Source organism: Convolutriloba macropyga, chromosome 2 (assembly GCF_964194025.1).
Source record: "Convolutriloba macropyga chromosome 2, txConMacr16.3, whole genome shotgun sequence".
Lineage (NCBI taxonomy): Eukaryota > Metazoa > Xenacoelomorpha > Acoela > Convolutidae > Convolutriloba > Convolutriloba macropyga.
In genome coordinates, this window is record NC_134469.1 from 72032391 (window position 1) to 72056857 (window position 24467).

Below are 24467 nucleotides of genomic sequence, written 5' to 3' on the forward strand. Positions count from 1 at the left end.
TGTTTAGCTCTGATACTAGCACCTGTATCCTGTCATTAAGAGGCGGGGGTATGTATAACAAAGGAGTGGAATCAAAATAGTCTGCACTCCATTGTTTTCATGCCTCCATCGGTTTTCCAATTTTCAATAGTAATCCGTGGTTATGCGAGTCAATGGCGGCTATTTTCCGGCAATCTGTCGGGCATGTTTTGTTTTTGTCTTAAAAGTTTAGTAAGATTTTGAGGTTGCGCGTCTCGGTAGATCTTCTTGTGGTCCTGTCAACTGGTTTTTTTGCTGGACACGTTTAAATGACTTGGTAATAATTTAATGGTTTCAAAACATCTGGCAAAATACAAACGAATTTTTGGAGCTTTGTCCGTAATGGTTGTTCTGTTATGATGTCCTGTTGCTTAGTCTCAGTACTGATAAGTGGAGCCTTTGGTAGGCTTTCTAATAAAGAATAGTTGTAACTGACCCGTGTTTCTTTGAATTGTTAATGGTTATTAGGACCTTGAAACTTTTTTTCAATAGTTATCGGCGAATTTTTTTTAACTTTGGAACCTATTCTGTCTTGTTTTTAGTTTATAGCAGGTTTCTGGCAGCTTTGTTTAACCCCATTGGTTTTCCATGAAAAACAAGGTTTTTATTAATTGATCTCAAAAACTTTTGTAGCAATTATGTTAGTCCTGTCGTCGTTTTTTTAGGAGCTTTTTCGCTTGACCTATGTTTCGTCTGGCTCATTGGACTTTCATACAGTTAGAGCCTTACTCTTCTAGCATGCGATTGACTAAAATTGTTTCTAAACAATTTTAGAGCGTGAGGGGCGGCTCTTAAAAATTTAACCCCCTTCGGTTACTTCCCTCAGACACCCCGTCCACCCTCCTCCAACTTGCATGTCGACGATATTGACCCCCCCATTGCTTAACCTCTCCCTAGCATGCCTAAGCCCCAGCTGGCTACTACCGTAGCCAACCGCTCGCCGGTCGTTTGAGAGCAATTCGCCCGACGTTAGTCGTTTGTTTGTTGACTTTCTTACTTTCGGTACGTGTCACTTAGTTATATCTATGAAAGTTCATATAAGCGTTGTAATTATAAATTAATAGTTTTGTAAATAATTTCAATTGTTGACATAAGATTCAATTGTGGCATAAGATTTTTTATTCCTTAATGCGTTCGTAAAATACAAATGTGACAGAAATTTTATTTGTCTGTTTACGGTCTCATTGTTTTTCTACAAAGTGTGTATATGTTGTCCAAGTGTCTGTAGTGATAGATGGTTTTATTCGAGTAAGTGTTTTTGATAGGTGCTTTATAGGTTGCAATGAGCAAAGAAACAAGTCTGATTATTAATTGCTCTTGAACGAAGTTCATGGCAATTATTGTAATTGTGTTGGTCTTTTTTATGCAAATTTTTCGCTTGACCATTTTGCGCTTTTCTTCTGGAACATTCTTTGACTTCTCAAGTGACTTTTTCACGCCTTCGCTCTTCATTTTTGAGTGATCTCTATTGCTCTCGCTCTGAAGTAAAGCTTGTTGCTATAAAATCGGTTGCAGCGCAGCAATAAACAGGGTCTGGTGGCAGAGTGGTTGGTGCATGTGGTTGAAGATCGGGAGGTCAATGGTTTGAATCACGGTGGGGTCAGAATTTTATCTACCCGCCTCGTTCGAGAGCAATTCTTCCGACATTTGTCGGTTTATTTTTTATTTCAGTAAGTGTAATATTATTCTTAGATATTACACAAAATGCTCAATTCGCGGTTTGACAAAGTACTGAAACACACAAGAAATACAAATTAGAAAATTTGAATTGCTCGTCATAATTTTTTTTGAAACTTGATTTTTCAAATAGATTTTAAATGTGAGCAGTATATAGATGAGCAGTTTTCCGATTTGATTGCGTAGCTGGGGGATCTGACTTGACTTCTGTTAAAATATTATTTATGTTTTCGAAGTAAAAAAAATAACATTTTATACTATCTACATATCTAGGGAAATTGTTATGCTCATTGTTTAAATGATGGTTATCGCCGTTCTCGAGCTAACAAATCGCAAAAATTTGCTTTTTTTTTAGTTGAAACGAGTTGCACTGGTGGAAGGCGAGAAGAATGGACTCGAGAAGTTGAAACTGGAGGCAGTTGCTTTCTTAGATCTCGAGAATCACATCTCCGTTGTAAAGAACAAAATCATGCAGAAATACAGGTTAGACACAACTGCCATGATTTTTCATGAAGCTTTCTTGTCTAAAAATACTGAAAGAAGTGTGACAATGGTATTGTTTTTTCTACAAATAGTAAATGTCTGTAAATGGCTCAATATTAATCGCATATTTTTTTTGCTACGAACATTAAATAACTGAAAATAGCTTGATGTTTATTCGTCTGATCAAGCGCCCCTTGGTGTGGGGGGATCATACCCAAGGCAAACTCCCACGTCTGAATGGAAATATCCGCGGCAAAAGTGATCGAGGTGGAATAGATACCATCTAGTCGGTCCCATAAGACGTCAAGTCAAGTTCAATCATTGCACTCTTCGAGACGGAAATCTAAACTGAACCGCTAGGGAATGATTTTTCAGGCTGGATGTGTCGACCAGTAAAGCTAGTTTGGAAGGTGAGCTCAATGGAGTCAAAGATAATTTGGAGGAAAAACTGACTGGACAGCGAGAGATCGAGGCCCAGATTCTGGAGGCCAAGAAGAACAAGGAGCAAAAAAGCAGGTAAATAAGCGACTGAATGCCAGCTGAAGGAATTTTTCCTGCATGTTTTACTCTGAAATAAAAAGCTCTTTGATTCATGGTGAAATATCCATTTCTAACTATGGAATGTAAAAAAATAGATTGTCCCTGCCCACTAAGCTGTAGGAGAAGCGAAACAGAACATGTCCTAGAAATTTCATGAGATAAGCGTGGATGCTGGCCTGCAAATGTATGTGTTATGTGTTTCCAGGGAACTGAAAGTGGCCAATGACAAGGCAGAGCAGCTGCAGAGTCAGTTTGCTGAGATAGACGAGCAGGATGTAAAGCACCGCACAGATGTCAAGAATGCCAAAGAGGGCATCCCGAAGTTGCAGAAAGAAGTTGAGACACTTGGCAAAAAGGTCAATCTCCCATCTTCTATCTAGATATTAAACTCATAAGGCTTCATGTTTAATAGAGACTAAGCACCATGTTTTAACAGTACTACCGAAGAGCGCAGTTTAGTGGCTGTATAAGGGTCAGTGACAGACAAATAATGTTACAATGAGGCCATTGGCCGAAAAATCGTTCGGGAAAAAGGTCCATGACCGAAAAGTTTTCGATACAGAGAAGGTCAATGACCGAGAGCAAAAAGAGTCAATGATCATAAAAATAGTGCTGCAAAAGAGTCAGTGACCGATAAATTTGTAATACATAAGGTTAATAATCCCAAACATTACTGCTTAAAGGGCCAATGACCTTCAAAATTGTTTTGACAAAGCTTATTGACCAAGGGCTTTTCGGAACAGAAAATTTTAATGGACAAAAGATGTTCATGCAAAAAGAACCAATGGCCAAAGATGAAAGTAAGCTGATGAAAAGAAATTCGGTGCCCATAACGTGCTGTAACTATAGTATGAGGGAGCGAATTGCTAAAGGTCTTAGTAAAGTAAAGCGTCTTGTTTAATAGCCACCGTCAGCCTCTCAACGGCTATTATTTAGGTGCTCTACTTTTAGATTCGCTTTACTTTTTGATCGCTGTTTTCGCATTGAGTCACGATTTTCACGCTTGACTTCCGACTTATTTCACTCACTGTTTCAACTTAATGGATTTTTAATAGCCGCCCTCATCTTCTCAGCCGGCTATTATAGCGCTCCTTTTTTTTACAATTCAAAGAATTTGAATTGTATTGGGGCGCTGTCTTTTTTTTTAAGATCTGTTCACACATTTTCATGATTTTTGAAGTCAAATTGGAGCAGTGATTTTGGTCACGCCGAAACAGGAAGTGGAGCGAAAAAGCGAGTGGTTTTGCGGCGTGAAATTTTTTTGCTCTAAATTTAAAGTGGAGCGAGAAAACGGTGTTTGAACAAAAATTCGCTTTCTCGCTAGTGGTTTTTTGTTCACATGCGGCAATTTCACTTTGATTTTTACTGTTTTTTTTCGATTTTTTGGATCGGATTTTTTTCTAAATGGTTTTCCCAATCCATTCATAGTCCGTTCAAGGTCTAGTTTTCTGTTTAGTCAATGAAAATTCTTTGAATTGTACGTCAGGACTTGTCCTGTTATGTTTTTTTACTTCGTCGAATAAAAAAATGTTTCGCTTTACCTCATTTTGCCGCCTTTTCAACATTTTGCGTGAAATCTTTTAGACTTCTCTAGGCTAGTTTCTCTCTTCTCTCATTCTGCTAAAAGTGATTTTGAACATCAGTTGCTCAGCAAAGCAATTCAAAATGAACAGAGATAGTACAAAAATGGATGTCAGAAATAGAAACGGGATAAACCCATAAAGCCCAATTTTAGATGCCTGCTATTTGAATGTCATTCCTATAAGTCTTATTTACCATCTCTAATGCTTATTGTTATTGATGGTAGCCCCTGTAGCCTCTCACTAAAACAGAAGTATGTTCAACCACGCAATGCCATCAAAATAAATCGGACTTAAAAAAATGTTTTTGTATAAAAATCTTTTTTTTTCAATATCTTGTGTTATTTCAATCCCAATCATGCTTATTGGAATCAACGGCGGCTATTTTCCGGCAATCTGCCGGGTATGTTAAATCCTTTCACGTATTGAATTACGTAATGCGATTACGGTCAAATCAAAAGTGCAAAATTAAAAGCACGGGATAAACCGATAAAGTCCGGCCATTATGTCATAGTGCATTAGGTTATCAAAGTTGATTGGAGCGGTTGATAGCTGGCATTATGCCTAATACTTTTCAGGTTAGAAGCTGAATTCATTATAGTTTTAGAATCTAACTGGAACTGATTACCAAATCTAACAATTTTTGAAACTTATAGGAAATTTCTGCCATTTAGTCAAATATTGCCGCTATTTTCTGGAAATCTGCTGGTTTTTTTGAGTTGCTCTCCAAGTACGAAGAAATTAATGTAAACGTTGTGTCTTTTTGAAGCACATTTTTGCTTTAATGTTATCTTCTAAAGCATTCTTTCGATTTCACTTCTCGAGTGACTTTTTCATGGTTGACTTCTCAATTTTTGCGTGACCTGAATTGCTCTTATTCTGTAAATTATTCTGTTACTGAAACAAAAGCGATTGTAGGATTGGATAAACGAAGGGCCTGATAGCCTGAGTAGTCATTGCTTTAGTTTCTTACGCCCTAAATAGTGCGTTCGAATACCACCCCAGTCCATTTTTTTCACTTATAATTAATTTTTATATGGGTTACAGCCCCCATTAAATTAAATTGCCCCGCCTGTCTTTCGGTAGGTTAGTCGATTTATTTTAGTTTTTTTTTTCAACGTTATGTAGCTATCTGTTACTTTTTCTCTGATCTCTTTTCTCTTTTTTCTCTCTAATTTTGTGGACCCCTTTTTAATTGCTCTCAAACGAAGTTTGTAGCAATTATATTAGTCCTGTCGGTCTTTTTTTATGCGATTTTTTGCTTGACCGATTATTCGTCTGCCGCTTTTTACTTTTCGTCCTCAAAAACGGGATAAGCAGGTAGCGCCCAGCGGGCATTAAGTGTTCTTGGAGCCTTTCAGCTCTGTTTCGGCTCAAACTGTTTTGGAGACTTATAATTATGGTGTGAAGAGCGGTTCTTAGAGATTGAAGACCCCCAACTGTTTACCCCCCACTATTACCCAATCCCCCCTCCCACAGCGCTATTGCCCACCCACCCGACTGTTGCCACCCTCATCAGCACCCCCATGACTAGCTACTGACGAACAACCGCTCGCTAAAAAGACGCAAATTTATACAAATTTTCAAAATTTTTAAGCTTTTTGAAAATTTGTCATTTTTGTAAAACTTCTGTCAAATTTTCGAGTTTTATCAACCCTAGATGTCAAGGAACCCACTTTATGGTTTTTAATAGGTTACTGCACAGTTTCTAGTGGTAATAGAATGGTTTCAACATTTCAACTTGGCGAATTTTTGCAATTTTTTTTGAAAAAACTTTTTTCAAGGTTCAAGCAAATTTTTTCAAGGTCTTTGAAAATTTTTGTTGGTTTTTAGGTTTATCCGGCCTAAAGAGCCGAGGAGCCTCCTCTAGGGTTTGATGATAGGTTACTCTATAGTTTCTAGACGTAATAGAGTTTAAACATCGCGAATTTTAGCATTTTTTAACATTTATTGTCACTATTCAAGATTTTTCAGCCGCAGGGTTCAGAAAACCTGCTTAAGGGTTTGATAATATGTGGCTGCATAGTTTTTTGTGGTAATGGAATGGTTTTCAACTTTTTCATCTCAACTTTTTTCGATTTGTTTTTTATAAAACTTTATATAGCCTCAAAGGTTTATCTAGCCTCAAGAGCCAAGAAACGTCCTCTAGAGTTTGATAACAATTTATTGTATAGTTTCTAGTTGCAATGGAGTGTTTTTAAAGATTTTAACATTTAACGAGTGTTAGCAATTTTTTAAAAATTTTTTGGCAATCTTCATGTTTTTTTTTTTTTGAAATTGTTATTTTTTAAGGTTTTTCCAGCTTCAAGAGCCAAGAAGCCTCCTTCGAGGTTTAATACTAAGCTGCTGTTTATTTTCTAGAGTTAATGGAATGGTTATGATTATTTTAATGACTCGAGTTGTAGCAATTTTTGATGAAATTTATTATTTTTAGTATTCGAAAAATTATTATCATGTTCCAAGTTTATGGATCTTTATGAGCCAGTGCCAAGGAGGCTGAAATAGTGATATTTAAGGCTTGAAAATGGATACTATATAATCTCTTGAGACAATGAAATTGTTCTGATGATTTTAGTATTACCCTTAATAGGTTACGGCAGAACTCTAGACACAAAAAATGGTTTTGGAATGGTTTTTTCAGTGCGAATTGTGGAAACTTTTCTTTTGAATTTTGCACTTTCAGTTTTTTTCTGTTTGATTTAGTTACTAACAAGGTTAGAAAACTTGAAAATGTAGAGTCGAATCTCATCATCGAAAAAGTTCTTAGCTCCCTCCCGCTCTCTGTGTTGGCTGGCGTTTCTTTCCTTCTCGCTCACGTTTAATCTCTCTCTCTCTCTCTCTCTCTCTCTCTCTCTCTCTCTCCTTAATTCTTTCGCTGATGCCGCACTTCAGCGGCTGTTATGTGGCGTGATGTCATCTTCTATTACCCTTCAATCAAGCTAAAGCTAACCTCACTAAACAGTGGCTAGGTACTGACGAAGCCGACCGCTCGCCAGTCGTTTTAGAGCAATTCGCCCAACGTTAGTCGGTTATGTTTTCTTCCTCGCTCTTTTGTGTTGCTCTCGTCTCGCTCTCTCTTCCTCTCTCTCTCTCTCTCCCTCGCTGTCTGTCTTTATTTTTCTCTCGATCTGGCGCTCTTTTGCTTCTTTTCCCGATGGCTTTATTTTCGTTGTAGCTCTTGCTCTATTTCATACGACCTAATTTTCTGCATCTGGTGTTCTTGCTTCTCTTATTCAGTTTCTCTTTGGTTAACAACCGCCCTCATCTAAGCTGGCTATAATAGCCCTCCTATTTTTATTTTTACTTCATCGAATAAAAATTTAGTTCGGTTTAACTCATTTTGCCGCGTTCTCGACATTTTACATAAATTTTCTCTAGGCTTTTTTCATTCTTCGCTCATTCTTCTCAATATGCTTTTGAACAGCAAATGCTCAGCAGAGCAATCTTTAACAAACAGAATCAGAATCGAGAAAGGAATTCAAAATGGAAATAGGATATCCATAAAACCCATAAATAGGATACCCATAAAACCCAATTAGATGCACGCTACTTGAACTTTCGTATCCGTCTCAATCAACATCTAATTCTTTTTGGCATTCATACTAGCGCGGTATCCTCTCATTAAGAAAGAACCACAAAATCCAATCAAAGTATTTTGCACTTTTAGGTTTTTGTTTAACAATCAGTTTTTCATTGTATTTCTGTTCTTTCATACCAATCGGTGTTATGAGAATCAATGGCGGCTATTTTCCGGAAGTCCTTCGGGTACGTTTTTTTTAGCTCAGCTGTCTCTCTCAAACACACGGTTTTGGCTCTTCTGTTTTAACCATATCATGTGTTTCTTTCATTCTTCTTTTTTGCTTCTCAGTCATTACAGAATGCTGTTTCTATCTTTTCCTGAGCTCACCTCACGCCCCTTCTATTAAGCTAAAGCTACCCTCACTAAATTGCAGCTAGCTACTGACGAAGCCAACAGCTCGTGGGTTTCAGAGCAATTGGCCATTTCCGAGTTAAATTAAGGGTTATCAGGGCTTAGTGTACGAGAGGGAATTTTCTTTCGTTGCAGTATGCATGTGGATGACTGAATTTGGTTGCAGAGAATCTCTTTAATAGCCGCACAGCGATTTTTGTTACGACCATATGACGTCATAACCACTTCAAATCTGCCTTTTGTTCATTCGTTTATGCAATTTCAACTGAAGCGCGTGTGTGACGTCATTTTTTGCTCTTAGTGGTGCGAGTTTCTTTGTTTATTCGCGAGATTAAATGTTTGGTCACACTTGTCTTACCTCTCTCAAAAATGACTTCCTCACTTTGAAATTGACTTTTATTTACTTTAACTCAAAGAGATAAGGTCAAATGGTTGTTTGTCACTTCAAATGAAGATTATTAGAGTATACAGTTTTTAATTAAAAATAACATATCAACCTTCATTGAGAAGACGAATTCTTTTGGTCTGTCTTTTTTACTGTTTTTTTGAGACTGCAGATCTACGAAGCTATTGCGGCTGTTCTCTGGCAATCTGCCAGCTATGTTCTTTATTGGTTTTTTTCCGGATGGTTTCTATGAGCCTGCTTCTTTAACTCTAAATTAGAGAAAATTGATTCATCTAGTGCATATTGTAGCCTAATATTGAGCCTTCCATAAGAAACATTCATTTTAGCCAAAAGGACTATTTTTTTCAGTTCCGAGTTAAATTAAGAGTTATCATGGCCTAGTGTATGAGTTGTAATGTTCTTTCATAGCAACATTCATGTCGATGAGCAAATTAAGTTAAATTTGATTTGCAGGAATTCTGTTTCTCTGTATTGGTTTTTTTTGCAATTCAAAGAATTTGAATTGTTTTGGGACGCTGTATTTTTAAGATCTGTTCACACATTTTCATGATTTTTGAAGGCAAATCGGAGTAGTGAGAAAACGGTGTTTGAACAGAAATTCGCTTTCTCTCTAGTGGGTTTTTTTTTGTTCACATGCGGCAATTTCACTTTGATTTTTAGTGTTTTTTTCAATTTTTTTCATCGGATTTCTTTCTAAATAGTTTTTCAAATTTCCTTATAGTCCGTTCTAGGTCATTTTTTTGTTTAGTCAGTGAAAATTTTTTGAACTGTCCGTCATGACTTGTCCTGCAATGTTTTTTTAATTCGCTTTACCTTTTGATCGTGTTTTTCGTTTTCACGTTTGACTTCTGACTTACTTCACTCACTGTTTCAACAGAATGGATTTTAAATTCCTTCACTCATTCAATTACGCTATGTGAATACTGTCAACGTCAAATGATCAGAAGAGACGGGATAAAGCTCGGTCATGAAGTCATTGAGATTTAGGTTATCAAAGTTCCTTAGAGTGTTCGCTAGCTAACATTTTTATTAAGCTTATTAGCTTTCAGGTTAGAAGCTGAATTAAGTATAGTTTTAGAATCTAACTGCAACTGCACGCCAAATTAGAACACTTTTTGACATTGAAAAAAAGAAAAAAATTCGGTCAATTTATCTCTTCTTTTTTTTTCTTTTTCTGTTTCAATCCCGCTGTGCATCAAGCGTGTCAACGGCGGCTATTCTCCGGCAATCCTCTGGCTTTGTTTTTACTGTAATTTTTTTGTGGAAGCAGGATCTATTTGTACTATGCTTCACCGTATCTGACGGGGAGATAGCGTTTCATGGTGTGTAAATCAATTTTGGTAGGCTTGGGCCACCTTTACCCAATGAGGTGGGCCTCCATAAGTTTAGGCTAGCTACAACCAAAGCCAACAGCTAGACTGCTTTGAATTTTTCTGATGTTGATCGGTTATAGCAAATTGATTAGGTCCTTCCATTGGAATTTTTTTTTTGGTTCAAGAGATTGACAGCTGTTGCTTTGATTGCGTCGGTGTGAGCTCTTGTGCTTAAAAGTACCCTCAATTTATGTATGTATTTTTACGCCTCATTTATTTTGCTTGATCTAGATCTTCAAATTTTAAGCCGCTAAGTTGATCCTCCTCACTCTCGAATTGTTTTTTTAACAGCCGCCTCAGCTTTTCAGCCGCCTATTATAACGCTCATATTTTTTAAAATTCGAAGAATTTGAGTTGTATTGGGGCGCTGTCTTTATTGGACTAGTGATTTTGGTCACGCCGAAACAGGAAGTGGAGCGAAAAAGCGAGTGGTTTTACTCGTAAATTTTTTTCCTTCTAATTTACAGTGAGAAAACGGTGTTTGGAAAGTTCGCTTTCTCGCTAGTAGTTTTTTGTTCACATGCGGCAATTTCACTTTGATTTTATTTGTTTTTTAATAGCCGCCCTCATCTTCTCAGCCGGCTATTATAGCGCTCCTATTTTTTTTTTTTTACTTCGTCGAATAAAAAAATGTTTCGCTTTACCTCATTTTGCCGCCTTTTCAACATTTTGCGTGAAATCTTTTTGACTTCTCTAGGCTAGTTTCTCTCTTCTCTCATTCTGCTAAAAGTGATTTTGAACATCAGTTGCTCAGCAAAGCAATTCAAAATGAACAGTCAGTATAAAAAATTGAAGTCAGAAATAGAAACGGGATAAACCCATAAAGCCCAATTTTAGATGCCCGCTATTTGAACGTCGGTCCTATAAGTATTAGTTATCTCTCTCTAATGCTTATTGTTATTGATAGGAGCCCCTGTAGCCTGTCTCTAAGAAACAGAAGTAAGTTCAACTACGAAATGCCATCATAATAAATCGGACTTAAAAAATGTTTTTGTACAAAAATCTTTTTTTTTTCAATATCTTCTGTTATTTCAATCCCAATCATGCTTATTGGAATCAACGGCGGCTATTTTCCGGCAATCTGCCGGGTATGTTTCAATTCTTGGATCGGATTTTCTTCTAAGTGGCTTTCCCAATCCCATCATGGTTCATTCTAGGCCTAGTTTTTGTTAGTCAAATTAACTTTTCTCGCTAGAGGCATGTTGACATTGATTTTCTGTTTTATTTTGTTTTTATCTGATTTTTTTTAGAATTGTTTGTCTCAATTAACTCATAGTCCATTTTAGGTCTAGTTTTTGTTTAGTCAATTGAGAATTCTTTCAATTGTGCGTCAGGACTTGTCCTTATATGTTTTTTTACTTCGTCGAATACAAATTTTTCAATTTGCCTCAGTTCACAGCTTGTTCAACATTTTGCGTGACATCTTTTTGACTTATTTAGGCTAGTTTTACTCTTCTCTCATTCTGCCAAAAGTGTTTTTAGACAGCAGTTGCTCAGCAAAGCAATTAAAAATGAACAGGTCAGTATCAAAAAACGAAATGAGAAACTTGAAGTAGGATAAACCCATAAAGCCCATTTTTATGTTTAGATGCCCGTTACTCAACTTTAATCTTAGTTACCATCGCTAAGGTTCATTTGCTCTCAAACGAAGTTTGTAGCAATTATATTAGTCTCGTCGGTCTTTTTTATGCGATTTTTCGCTTGACCGAATTTTCGTCTGACCTATTTGACTTTTCGTCCTTAAAAACGGGATAAACAGGTAACGCCCAGCGGACAATAAGTGCTCTTAGAGCCTTTCAGCTCTGTTTCAGCTCAACTTGTTTTGGAGCCTATACTTATACTTATGATGTAAAGGGCGGTTCTTAGAGATTGAAGACACCCCCACTGTTGACCCCCCCCCCCACTATTGCTTTATCCACCGCGCTGTTACCCCTCACCCCAACCCCACTGTTGCCCCAACCCTAAAACCCATCAGCCCTCGGTGCAACACCCCCTTCCCCCGCCCCATCCCCGTTTCTAGCTACTGACGAACAACCGCTCGGTAAAAAGACGCAAGTTGATACTCTTTCGCAATTGTTTTCAAGCTTTTTGAAAAATTTTTTTTTAGCTGTTTTCGAGTTTTATCAGCCCTAGGTGTCAAGGAACCTCCTCATGGTTTTAATAATAGGTTACTGCTTAGTGGTAATGGAATGGTTTCATCATTTTAACATCACGAATTTTAGCGTTTTTTTGACAAAACGTGCAATTTCAAATCTTTTATTTGTTTTTTCTTTTTCAGGTCTTTCCAGACCCAGGGGGGAGAAAACATCCTAAGGGGTTTGATGATAAAATATAGACAAATTTTTATTGGCCATGAAATAGTTTTAATGGCCATGAAACTTTTTAATGTAATAAATTTTAGCAATTTTTTGATAAAACTTGCTTTTTCTCAAATTTTAAAATTTTTGTCTTATTTTAGTTTTTTTTTCAGCCCCAACGGCCAAGGAGCCTCCTCTAGCGTTTGAAAATAGGTTAGTGTATAAATTCTAAGTGTAAAGGAATGTCTTGCAAGACTTTAACATCTCGAATTTAGCATTTTTTGACAATATTTGTCATTTTTTGAATTTTTTTTGACATTTATAGTCATTATTCAAGTTTTTTAAGCCTCATGGGTCAGAAAACCTCTGTTACGGTTTGATAATAAGTTACTGGAAATTTTTTGTTGGTTCTTGATTATTTTTCAATTTTTTAATATCTTAATAACTTGAGTTTTCGCAATTTTTAGTTATATAATTTTGTTTTCTCGAATTTTTTTTGTCGTTTCATAGCTTTCCGCAGCTTCAAAGAGCCACGGAACTTCCTCTAATTATTGATATGTTACTGCATAACTTATAGGTGTAATGGAATGTTTTTCAAGATTTTAATATCACGAACTTGAAATTTTTCCGGCACCAGGGGCCCTGGGACCTCCGCCAAGGTTTGATAAGCTACTTCATAGGTTCTAGAGTTAACTAAATACTGATTAGTATTTTTTGACTTTAGTTTTAGTAATTTTTGGAGAAATTTTAATTTTTCATATTTTCGGAAATTTTTTGTTCCAATTGTATGGATCTTTATGAGACAGTGAAACTACTTCAGGCTTGAAGCAGCGATACTGGATAGTCTCCCGAGACAATGAATAGGTTCTTAAGATATTAATATCTTGAATTTTAGAAAAATTTTGTTAAATTTTGCTATTGTTGCCAAAAGATTTCAATATTATGTGTCCTTTTCTGAGTTTAATGACCATCTACTGGCCAACGAAGTCTCGGAGATGGGTTACCTGAAAGAACTTTCGAGACAAAAATTGGTTTTGAACTTTTACTGCGAAATTGAAAGCTTTTATTTTAATTCTGACTTTTTCAGTTTTGTTTCTATATTATTTATTTACTAACAAGGCTAGGAAGTTGCAGAGTCGAATCCCATCTCGGAGAATATCCCTGTCTCTCTTTCTCTCTCTGTCGGTTAGGGTTTCTTTTCTCTTGTTCACGGTTTATCTCTCTCTCTCACTCTTTTTTGTTGATGCCGCACTTCAGCTGCTGTTATGTGGCGTAATGTCATGTCTGATCCTCATTAGCAATGAGTTGTCGTAGAAATGTTGTTATCATAGTTGACTTAACGGGGACTTTTTGGGAAATCTGTGTTAATTGCTCTCAAAAGCAAATTGTAGCTGATATATTACTCCTATTTGTCTTTTTAATGCAATTTTTCGCTTGGTCGTTTTTTCGACTGACCCATTTTACTTTCGTCCAGAAACAGGATAAAGAGGTAGCGCCCAGTTTTTTTTCTTAAGTTCTCTTAGAGCCGTTCAGCCCACTAGTCTTCAAGTATGCGATTAACAGAAACTTTTTTGGAGACTTATAATTATGGTATGAAGGGCCCACACTGCACCCACCCACCTTCCCCACATCAGTCCCGCCAATCCACTTTTGTACCCCCGCTGCGCTCACCTTACGCCCCTTCAATTATTATAAAGCTAGCTAAATAAACCGTGGCTAGCTACTGACCGCTCGCTGGTCGTTTGAGAGCAGTTCGCCTGACGTTTATCGGTTATGTTTTTTGTCGTGTGGCGTTCATTTTTAATAGCAGCCTCAGCCTCTCAAACGGCTTTTATTTAGGCGCTATCTTTTTAGATGTCTTAACATTTTTTTCATGATTTTTGAAGTCAAATTGGAGTTGTGATTTTGGTCACGCTGAAACAGGAAATGGAGCCGAAGAGGGAGTGGTTTTGCGGCGTGAAATTGTTTCGCTCTAATTTTAAAGTAGAGTGAGAAAACAGTGTTTGAACAAAAATTTGCTTTCTCGCTAGTGGTTTTTTGTTCACATGCGGCAATTTCACGTTGATTTTTACGGTTTTTTCGATTTTTTGCCTCGATTTTTTTTTCGAATTTTTTTTAGAAACGGTTTTCTCAATTCACTCCTAGTCCGTGCTAGGTCTAGTTTTTTGTTCAGTCAATGAAAATTCTTTGAATTGTACGTCAGGACTTGTCCTGCTATGTTTTTTTAAATTTGCTTTACCTTTTGGTCACGTTTTTGGTTTTACATAAGTCACGATTTTCACGTTTGACTTCTGACTTACCTCACTCACTGTTTCAACCGAATGGATTCTATATTCTTTCACGCATTGAATTACGCAATGTACTGAATACGGACAATGTCAAAAGAGCAAAATCAAATGAAACGAATTAAAGCGATAAAGCCCGGCCATCAAGTCAGTGCATTAGAGCGATAGATAGCTGATATTAGTAATGGGCTGAATACTCTTTAGTTTAGAAGCTGAAGTAAGTAGTAGGTTTAGAATCTAAGTTGTACCCTGAATTAGAATATTTTTTGAAACTTAAAAAAATTTGTCAATTTCAATCTTCTTCTTTTCTGTTTCAATCCCGATATTCGTCTAGCACGTCAACGGTGGATATTTTCCGGCAATCTGCGGGCTATGTTTCTTTTTTTTCACTTCCAAACGATTTTGGCATCTTCCAATCCAGCTCTTCCACTTCTCTGTCGCCGCTTTTTGTCAACATTTTTTCAGTAGGATTAGGTGAAATTGCGTTGGTAGGTTTGTGGTCATAAATGATTGTTTTCTTTAACTCGTTAATTAGATTTACGAGTTATATTAAGCCAAATTTAGGTTGCTCCAAAGCCTTGCGGTGTATGTTGCCTTCTTGATTGAGACTTCCATTGGTTGCAGTCGTTTTTGAACGTCAGAAGTTTTTGACAGAATTTGTTAAGTCTTGTCAATGCATACATTGAGATATCTTTCAAGTGCAGAGCAAGCTTGGACGTTCTTGAACCTATCGTACGTTTAAGCTAGCCTCGCTAAGCAGCAGCTGGCTACTACTGAAGCCAACCCCTCTCCAGCCCTTAGAGAGAAATTTGCCCCATGTTAGTCGGTTATGTTTGTCGTTTTAAACCTTTGGCGAATCAGCGTTAGTTGCTTTTTAATTGTGGGGAAGGTTTCTGGGATTCGGTTAGATTAAATTGAAATGCTCAATTATTGATCGTTTTGAATGTGTAGATAGAGGAATGTGAGAAGAACATAAATGAGAAGTCGGAAGAGGTGTCTTCGTTAGAGGAGGAGCTTAAGTTAGTCGAGGAGACTAAGAGGGAGCTGAATGAGGAATACACTGCTGCAATGGAGTCAATCGATACACGACACTTACAGGAGCAAAAGGAGGCCAAAAGCAAACTGCTCATCGACAAAAATGAGGTAAAATTTGTTAATACAAATGAATATTTTGTGACTTTTTGGCGAATAACAGGCCTAATTAGGCAAATATATACATCATTAATAGCCGCCCTCATCTTCTTCTCATTTGGCTATTATAGCGGCTATTTATAATTGCTCTCGAAGAGAAGCAATTATTGTAAACGTTTGCTTCTTTTTACGACTCGAAGAGGAGTATTGAGATTCTAAAGGTTATTTTTAGCTGAAGTCATGACTTGAAATTTGACTTTTGCTTTCGAACATTGACTTTTGTTTTAGAACGTTGATTTCTGTTTTCGAACATTGGACTTCAAAAGCAGTTTAGTGTGTAATGTATAGTAATAAAGAACTGCCAACTACTCCCCCCCCCCCCCCCCCCACACACACACACACACACACACACACACACACACACACACACACACACACACACACGCTTAACCCCCCCCCCCTCCAACATCCCCCACTCCGCCCCCAACTAGCCCCCCTCCACGCAACTACCCCCCCCCCCCCCCCCGCGTCTACCTACTTACCTACCCTTATTTCTCACTAAAAATCGATCTTTTTCACACTGTTTATTGCTTTCATATTTCTAAAATAGGAAGGGTTAGATAAGACTTTTTGATGCACGACTCTTCGGGTCGTTTTCGATATTCTACCGGCTATGTTTTTTAATGCAAAATTTTTGCACGACCATTTTTTTGACTTTTCGAGTGACTTTTACGCCCTTTACTTTCTGCGTTTTGCGTGATCTGAAGTTTTCTCTCGTTCACAATTTCAAGTAGCTGAATTCAATTGACGGCAATTTAATACAAAGAGTCAAATGATATGCGCGCCAAAGTTGGTGCCATTTTTTCAGTTTAAATCTTAAAAGTGGTATATATTAACCTCTCATGAGGTTATTTGAAACCACTAGTGAACTTCTTAGTCACATTTAGGCTACCTCTCTCCGCTCGACTGAAGCAGGTTGCAATTGAGTAGAGCTTCCACAAGTCGTTCGAGGGCAATTCTTGCGACGTTAGTCGGTTGTTTACTATTCAAAAAATTTGAATTTTTTTGATGCGCTGTCTTTTCGTTTTTTTTTACTTGTTAGGTCTTTTTGCAGAATTATTATTTGATCGACAATGCATCTATTTATAACCCTCTGATAATAATGTTCTTGATTATCTAATTGTATGTTTCATGTTTCAGTGGCAAACTCGGCTCTTATTTCTCAATTTTATAATTGATTTTTGGCTTTTTTTTTCATTTATCAATTGCTCTCAAACGAAGTTTCTTGCCGTTAATCAATAAAAACGATAGTTATTTATAGCCGCCTCAGCTTCTCAGCCGGCTTTTCTAGCGCGAATCATTCAGTTATAAAACGAAATTAGGCTAGTCAGTTATAAAACAAAATCAGAAAGCTTAATAAAGCCCAACTTTACTTGCGTGTTACTTGCGCTTTGTTCATATTAGTCTTAGTAACCTATATTGCCTTCTCTAACGATTTTTGGTTTCGATACTAGCCCCTATTTCAACTCACTAAGAAACAGGGGTATGTCTATCTACAAAATGACACCAAAATAGTTTGCCTTTTTAGGTTTTTAGCAAAATCATTTCGCCCTATTTTCCGTTTCATCCCAGTCGGGGTTTTGAATCAACGGGGGGGGGGGGGTGGGGTGTTTTCCGGCAATATTTCGAGTATGTTTAAAATAGGGATTTTAGCTTTTTTTATTATGCTTGCTGTTCAGTTCATTTCAACTTAATGTCGCGCTGCTATTTGTTGAACTTCTTAATATAATGGCTGAAATTATTGAATAATAGTCGCAAAGCGATAGCTCGTGCTCTTATTGACCTCCTTTTGTTTTATTTAGCCGAGATTTTTTGTTACAACCGTGTGAGGTCAAAATCACTTCAATTCTGTGTTGTGTTCATTTTTTCATGCAATTGTTGTGTTTTTATAGCTGCAAAGTTTTAAGCTGAGTGGAGTTTTTTGCGGTGTTCGTGTTTTTTTTGTTTTGCCGTCTGACGCTCTTTTTCGTTTCACATATGTTTTCATCGCCAAGCTGAAAAAGTCCAATTTTCTGAATGACTTCTGCCTCTCACCAACAGCATTTGCGCGCGTGAGGGCTCTCTTTCTCTCTCTCTCTCTCTCTCGCTCTCTCTCTCTCTCTCTCTTGTTAACGTTTTTCAGTCAGTTACGTGATTAGATTTTGATCATACGTGACATATCTCCCTCAATAAAATGAATTTTGCACTTTGACTTAATTTCAATTTGAATAGTTTTTGGTCAAAGGAAATCTTTTATACATTGATGGACCCTAATAAAAGGCTTTCGCGTAGTGAATTGCAACAAGCCTTAGTAATTTATCGCTGAATTTTTTAAAAAATAATTTTTGAGCTGTCTCGATAACTTTTTAAACTTAAATTTTTATCTGTTATATGGCAGGCAAGTCTTTTCGCAGCTATTCCGGCAATCGGCTGGCTCTGTTATAGCTTTTACTTGTTGTCAGTGGAATGCTTCACTAGAGTTTTAGAATGAATTAATTTCTTTGGTACCCAGCAAGTTTTTGAATTTTGACAAATTGAGTTAAAAATGGTTCATTTTTTTGCACGTTTTCATTTTTTAGTTCAAAATTAGAGAAGAATTCGTTTGCATGAAATAATGATTTCTCTATTTACTTTTAATTGTATACATTGAAAACGTAGATGAGTATTCGTAATTTGGGTTCATTTTACTTTTTAGCTAAATTTTCTCTTGTTACTTTAAAGATTATTTCTCTTTTTTGATGCTGTCTGCCATCAGAAACTAGGTATCTTAACGTTTGTTTTTTGGCAAAAACGTCTATCAGTCGCTTTTCATTTTCTTCCGGGTATGTTTTTAATTTGGTGACTTCTGTTTTTAGAGGTTGTGCTTTAGAGGATGTCAAATTCTGCGCGAAACAGATGTTTTGGCCTCTCTGCAGAAAAAAGTAAAAAGCAGCGAGAGGAGTTAGATTTTTGTAAATCATCATTATTAATAGCCGCCCTCATCTTCTCAGCCGGCTATTATTGCGCTCGTATTTTTTTTTTACTTCGTCAAACTTTTTTTTCGCTTTACCATTTTGCCGCTTTTTCGACATTTTGCGTGAAATCTTTTTGACTTCTCTAGGCTAGTTTCTCTCTTCTCTCATTCTGCTAGAAGTGAATTTGAACATCAGTTGCTCAGCAAAGCAATTCAAAATGAACAAAGTCAGTATAAAAAATTGAAGTCAGAAATAGAAACGGGATAAACCTATTAAGCCCAATTTTAGATGCCCGCTATTTGAACGTCGTTCCTATAAGTCTTAGTTACCACCTCTAATGCTTATTGGTGTTGATAGTAGCCCCTGTAGCCTCTCGCTAAGAAACGGAAGTAGCTTCAACTACGAAATGCCATCAAAATAAATCGGACTTTAAAAAATGTTTTTGTACAAAAATCTTTTTTTTCAATATCTTCTGTTATTTCAATCCCAATCATGCTTATTGGAATCAACGGCGGCTATTTTCCGGCAATCTGCCGGGTATGTTTCTTAGAAAGAGCGAGGAAATTAGGTGTGAGACATTTTCGCTTAGCAGGTAATTTTTATCCCGTGAGACTTTCACAGCATGTTTTTTTCAGCTTCAATTCAACTTTATCGGATGAAGATGTTTGTCTTTATTTTTATAACCAGTAGTAGTGCGCGGGGAGTTTTTTTGTCTGAGCATGTTTCATTGGTTTATGTGATCTTTTGGATGGATTTTTATTTTAGTTGTTTTTGCTTAAAAAAATGGGTTAGTTTTAATCAAATATTGGCCCAGTTTGTTCTTAAAATTTTTTAAATATATATTTTTTTAATTTAAGCCCTCACATCCTCTCATTAAGAAAGAGGATTATGTGCAACTATGAAATAACATCAAAAATTTATTGCGTTTTCATTTAATTTTAAATAGCCGCCCTCATCTTCTCAGCCGGCTATTATAGCGCTCCTATTTTCTTACAATTTAAAGAATTTGAATTGTATTGGGCACTGTCTTTTTTTAAAGATCTGTTCACACATTTTCATGATTTTTGAAGTCCAATTGGAGTAGTGATTTTGGTCACGCCGAAACAGGAAGTGGAGCGAAAAAGTGAGTGGTTTTGCGGCGTGATTTTTTTTTCGCTCCAAATTTAAGGTAGAGTGAGAAAACGGTGTTTGAACAAAAATTCGCTTTCGCGCTAGTGGTTTTTTGTTCACATGCGGCAATTTGACTTTGATTTTTACTGTTTTTTTTGTTTTTTTTATCGGATTTTTTTTCTAAATGGTTTTTCCAATCCATTCATAGTCCGTTCTAAGTCTAGTTTTCTATTTAGTCAATGAAAATTCTTTGAATTGTACGTCAGAACTTGTCCTGCTATGTTCTTTCACTTCGTCGAACAAAAAATTGTTTCGCTTTACCTCATTTTGCCCCTTTTTCCACATTTTGCGTTTTTACTTAATTTCAATTTGAATAGTTTTTGGTCAAAGGAAATCTTTTTTACATTGATGGACCCTAATAAAAGGCTTTCGCGTAGTGAATTGCAACAAGCCTTAGTAATTTATCGCTGAATTTTTTAAAAAATAATTTTTGAGCTGTCTCGATAACTTTTTAAACTTTTAAATTTTTTATCTGTTATATGCCAGGCAAGTCTTTTCGCAGCTAATCAGGCAATCGGCTGGCTCTGTTATAGCTTTTACTTGTTGTCAGTGGAATGCTTCACTAGAGTTTTAGAATGAGTTAAATTCTTTGGTACCCAGCAAGTTTTTGAATTTTGACAAATTGAGTTAAAAATTGTTCATTTTTTTTGCACCTTTTCATTTTTTAGTTCAAAATTAGAGAAGAATTCGTTTGCATGAAATAATGATTTCTCTATTTACTTTTAATTGTATACATTGAAAACGTAGATGAGTATTCGTAATTTGGGTTCATTTTACTTTTTAGCTAAATTTTCTCTTGTTACTTTAAAGGTTATTTCTCTTTTTTGATGCTGTCTGCCATCAGAAACTAGGTATCTTAACGTTTGTTTTTTGGCAAAAACGTCTATCAGTCGCTTTTCATTTTCTTCCGGGTATGTTAATTTGGTGACTTCTGTTTTTAGAGGTTGTGCTTTAGAGGATGTCAAATTCTGCGCGAAACAGATGTTTTGGCCAGTCTGCAGAAAAAAGTAAAAAGCAGAGAGAGGAGTTAGATTTTTGTAAATCATTATTATTCTTAGAAAGAGCGGGGAAATTAGGCCTGAGAGATTTTCGCTTAGCAGGTAATCTTTATCCCGTGAGACTTACACAGCATGTTTTTAGCTTCAATTCAACTTTATCGGATGAAGATGTTTGTCTTTATTTTTATAACCAGTAGTAGTGCGCGGGGAGTTTTTTTGTCTGAGCATGTTTCATTGGTTTATGTGATCTTTTGGATGGATTTTTATTTTAGTTGTTTTTGCTTAAAAAAATGGGTTAGTTTTAATCAAATATTGGCCCAGTTTGTTCTTAAAATTTTTTAAATATTTTTTTTCTTAATTTAAGCCCTCACATCCTCTCATTAAGAAAGAAGATTATGTGCAACTAGGAAATAACATCAAAAATTAATTGCGTTTTTTTCATTTAATTTTTAATAGCCGCCCTCATCTTCTCAGCCGGCTATTATAGCGCTCCTATTTTCTTACAATTTAACGAATTTGAATTGTATTGAGCACTGTCTTTTTTTTAAGATCTGTTCACACATTTTCATGATTTTTGAAGTCCAATTGGAGTAGTGATTTTGGCCACGCCGAAACAGGAAGTGGAGCGAAAAAGCGAGTGGTTTTGCGGCGTGATTTTTTTTCGCTCTAAATTTAAAGTAGAGCGAGAAAACGGTGTTTGAACAAAAATTCGCTTTCTCGCTAGTGGTTTTTTGTTCACATGCGGCAATTTGACTTTGATTTTTACTGTTTTTTTTTCGTTTTTATCGGATTTTTTTTCTAAATGGTTTTTCCAATCGATTAATAGTCCGTTCTAAGTCTAGTTTTCTGTTTAGTCAATGAAAATTCTTTGAATTGTACGTCAGAACTTGTCCTGCTATGTTCTTTCACTTGTCGAACAAAAAAAATGTTTCGCTTTACATCATTTTGCCGCTTTTTCCACATTTTGCGTTTTGACTTCTCTTGGCTAGTTTCTCTTATTCTGCTAAAAGTGATTTTGAACATCAGTTGCTCGGCAAAGCAATTCAAAATGAACAGAGTCAGTATAAAAAATTGAAGTCTGAAATAGAAGCGGGCTAAACCCATAAAGCCCAACTTTAGTTGCCCGCTATTTGAACGTCGTTCCTATAAGTATTAGTTACCTCTCTCTAATGCTTATTGGTATTGATAGTAGCCCCTGTAGCCTCTCTCTAAGAAACAGAAGTATGTTCAACTACGAAATGCCAGCAAAATAAATCTTAAAAAAGACTTGAAAAATGTTTTTGTACAAAAATCTTTTTTTTCCAATATCTATTCTTTCAATCCAATCATGCTTATTGGAATCAACGGCGGCTATTTTCCGGCAATCTGCCGGGTATGTTTAATTTTGACGACCTGTATTATAATAAGGAAGTTGCAATCGGGCGTGAATATTAAATTGACGAGGACGTCAACAGATAAGATATTTTGTTTCGTTGGAAGAATTGTTTGAACTTGTTCGCTCTTTTGTTATATCTTGTTGTTAAAATGAGAGTGTACCGTTTAGACAACCCTCAAATGCAAACGCGAAGTTGACAGAGCACAGGCAGATCTGGACATTTTGAACAAGACAAGGAACAGACTGCGCAAGCAGAAGGAAGACACTCAAGCAGCTGCTGACAAAATTCGTCAGGATCTAGAAGCAAAAACTGAGTGAGTTTTGTTGTATCACTCGCAGCGTAAATCATGACTGCTGTTTTGCATCACCGACGCCATTACCTTTTATTCCTCAACTTTCACAGTGCCAAGAGAGACAGAGCAATGCTATGCTTTGCTCGTTTTGTTGAGTCGTGACATTTAATTATTTGCAAATGATTTGGGCTCAATCGGTCTCTTTAGATTTTGTCGGATCGTTTTCATGTTTGAACAATTTGAGTTCTTATCGAAGGAAACGGGATAACTGACTAAATGCCCGAGTGCAATAATTTGCTCTGCATTTGTTGCAGCTTTACAAATCTCTTAAGTATACAGTGCATTGAAACAGTGTATGCAGTGCAGTGAATGAAGGAATAAATTCGTGGTTCAAACGGCTTTTTAAATTTGAAGCCATTATTGTAGTCGTTTGTGTTTTACTCTTTACAAACTTTTTATTGGCTGCTTCGTGGCAGACTGGCACATTCTGAAAGTTTGCTATAGTTCTAAGAATTGGTTTTAATTCTGAAAACTTACAGAATATGCTTCATTGTTTTTTTGTAGCTTTTGAAGAGTTAGGCTGAGCGGAATTTGGTTTGGTATCAATTTGTTTATTAGTCCTGTTGGTTGTTCTTCTCTAGAATGTTCAAGAAAGTGGAGATACTTTTGCATCTCCGCAATTTCTTGATTTTTTTGCCAATTTCGTGTTCCTTAGACTAATTTTTAAACCAGAAGAATGCCACTAGAAATCCGGTCGTTTTTTTAAACCAGAGGAATGCCACTAGAAATCCTGTCGTTTGAGAGGACATTCTTTTACATAGATAATTATGTTCACATTTGTCATTCAGTCAAATATGAGCGTTCACTTCATGGTCCCTTTTAGAATATGTTGACTGTTCTAGAGAGCTTGCGACCCTGCCAGATGAGGTGAAGAACTTAACGAGCTCTGTGACATCCAATCGCAAGGAGCTGGAGAAGTTGATATCGAGCGAGAAATCTTATGATATCCAAGTAAGTAAACAATTCCAAGATATTTATCCGGAAGTTTCCTCTTTTAGTTACTTCAATGCGAACTCTACAGCTCTCTAAACGTCGTCGCATTTTCATTACTACTGAGTAATCGTACCAAAGCAAACATATTAAAAAGTCTTGTTATGCCTTCCGCTTGCGAAACTCGGCTAGCTCGACAAGCCTCCAAAAGTCGAAACATAAGAGGCGTATATGTCACAAGCTGAAGTGTAAGTCCCTAGCGAATAATAAAAGCAATTTCATAAAAATAAACAGACGAACAAGTAGAAAGTTACGTTTCTGGAGATCATGAAAAATTGTTGAAATAATTTATACGAGTCAATGGAGGTACGTCAGAAAATATCTCGATCGATTTTGTGTGTAAGTGTAAAAGTTTTGCTTTGGACGGTAAAGGAGACTGGCAGTACAATTCCTAACGATGTAGCTGTTCTTGGGAGTTCCACTGCTGCTTGTCATCCTTCGTCCCGCGCCAACAGCAAATTGCTATTAATAGACGCCAATGCATCAAGCTATTATTGCGGGCCTCGAAAAGGAATATTGACGGAGCGTCTTTTTAATTGCTCTTGAACGAAGTTCATAGCGATTATTGTAAACGTGTATGTCTTTTTCATGCAAAATTTTCGCTTGACGGTTTCGACTTTTCGAGTGACTTTTACGCCCTTGACTTTTTGTTTTTCGCGTGATCTAAAATTCTCTCTCAATCACAATTTCAAGCAGCTGAACTCAATTGGCGGCAATTGAATACTAAAAGTCAAATGAAAAGTGCGACGTAACTGGTGCCATTTTTCACTTCAGATCTTAATAGTGGTATATCTTAACCTCTAATGTGGTAATTTGAAGCCCACTATTGAACTTCTTAGTCCCATTTAGGCTTCCCCTCCCCTCCTC

The 24467-nt window shown here is 36.6% G+C and overlaps 1 protein-coding gene across 1 annotated transcript in view; it reads left to right on the top strand.

The window, feature by feature from the left end:
- Positions 1–24467, top strand: part of LOC142334678 (structural maintenance of chromosomes protein 4-like) — a 77048-nt gene that overhangs the window by 12468 nt on the left and 40113 nt on the right. Inside the window, exons 5-10 of the mRNA XM_075382900.1 lie at positions 2051–2178; positions 2554–2694; positions 2924–3074; positions 15542–15733; positions 22426–22571; positions 23453–23561. Of these exons, the coding sequence (XP_075239015.1) occupies positions 2051–2178; positions 2554–2694; positions 2924–3074; positions 15542–15733; positions 22426–22571; positions 23453–23561 (867 nt within the window). The remainder of the gene's footprint in view (positions 1–2050; positions 2179–2553; positions 2695–2923; positions 3075–15541; positions 15734–22425; positions 22572–23452; positions 23562–24467) is intronic.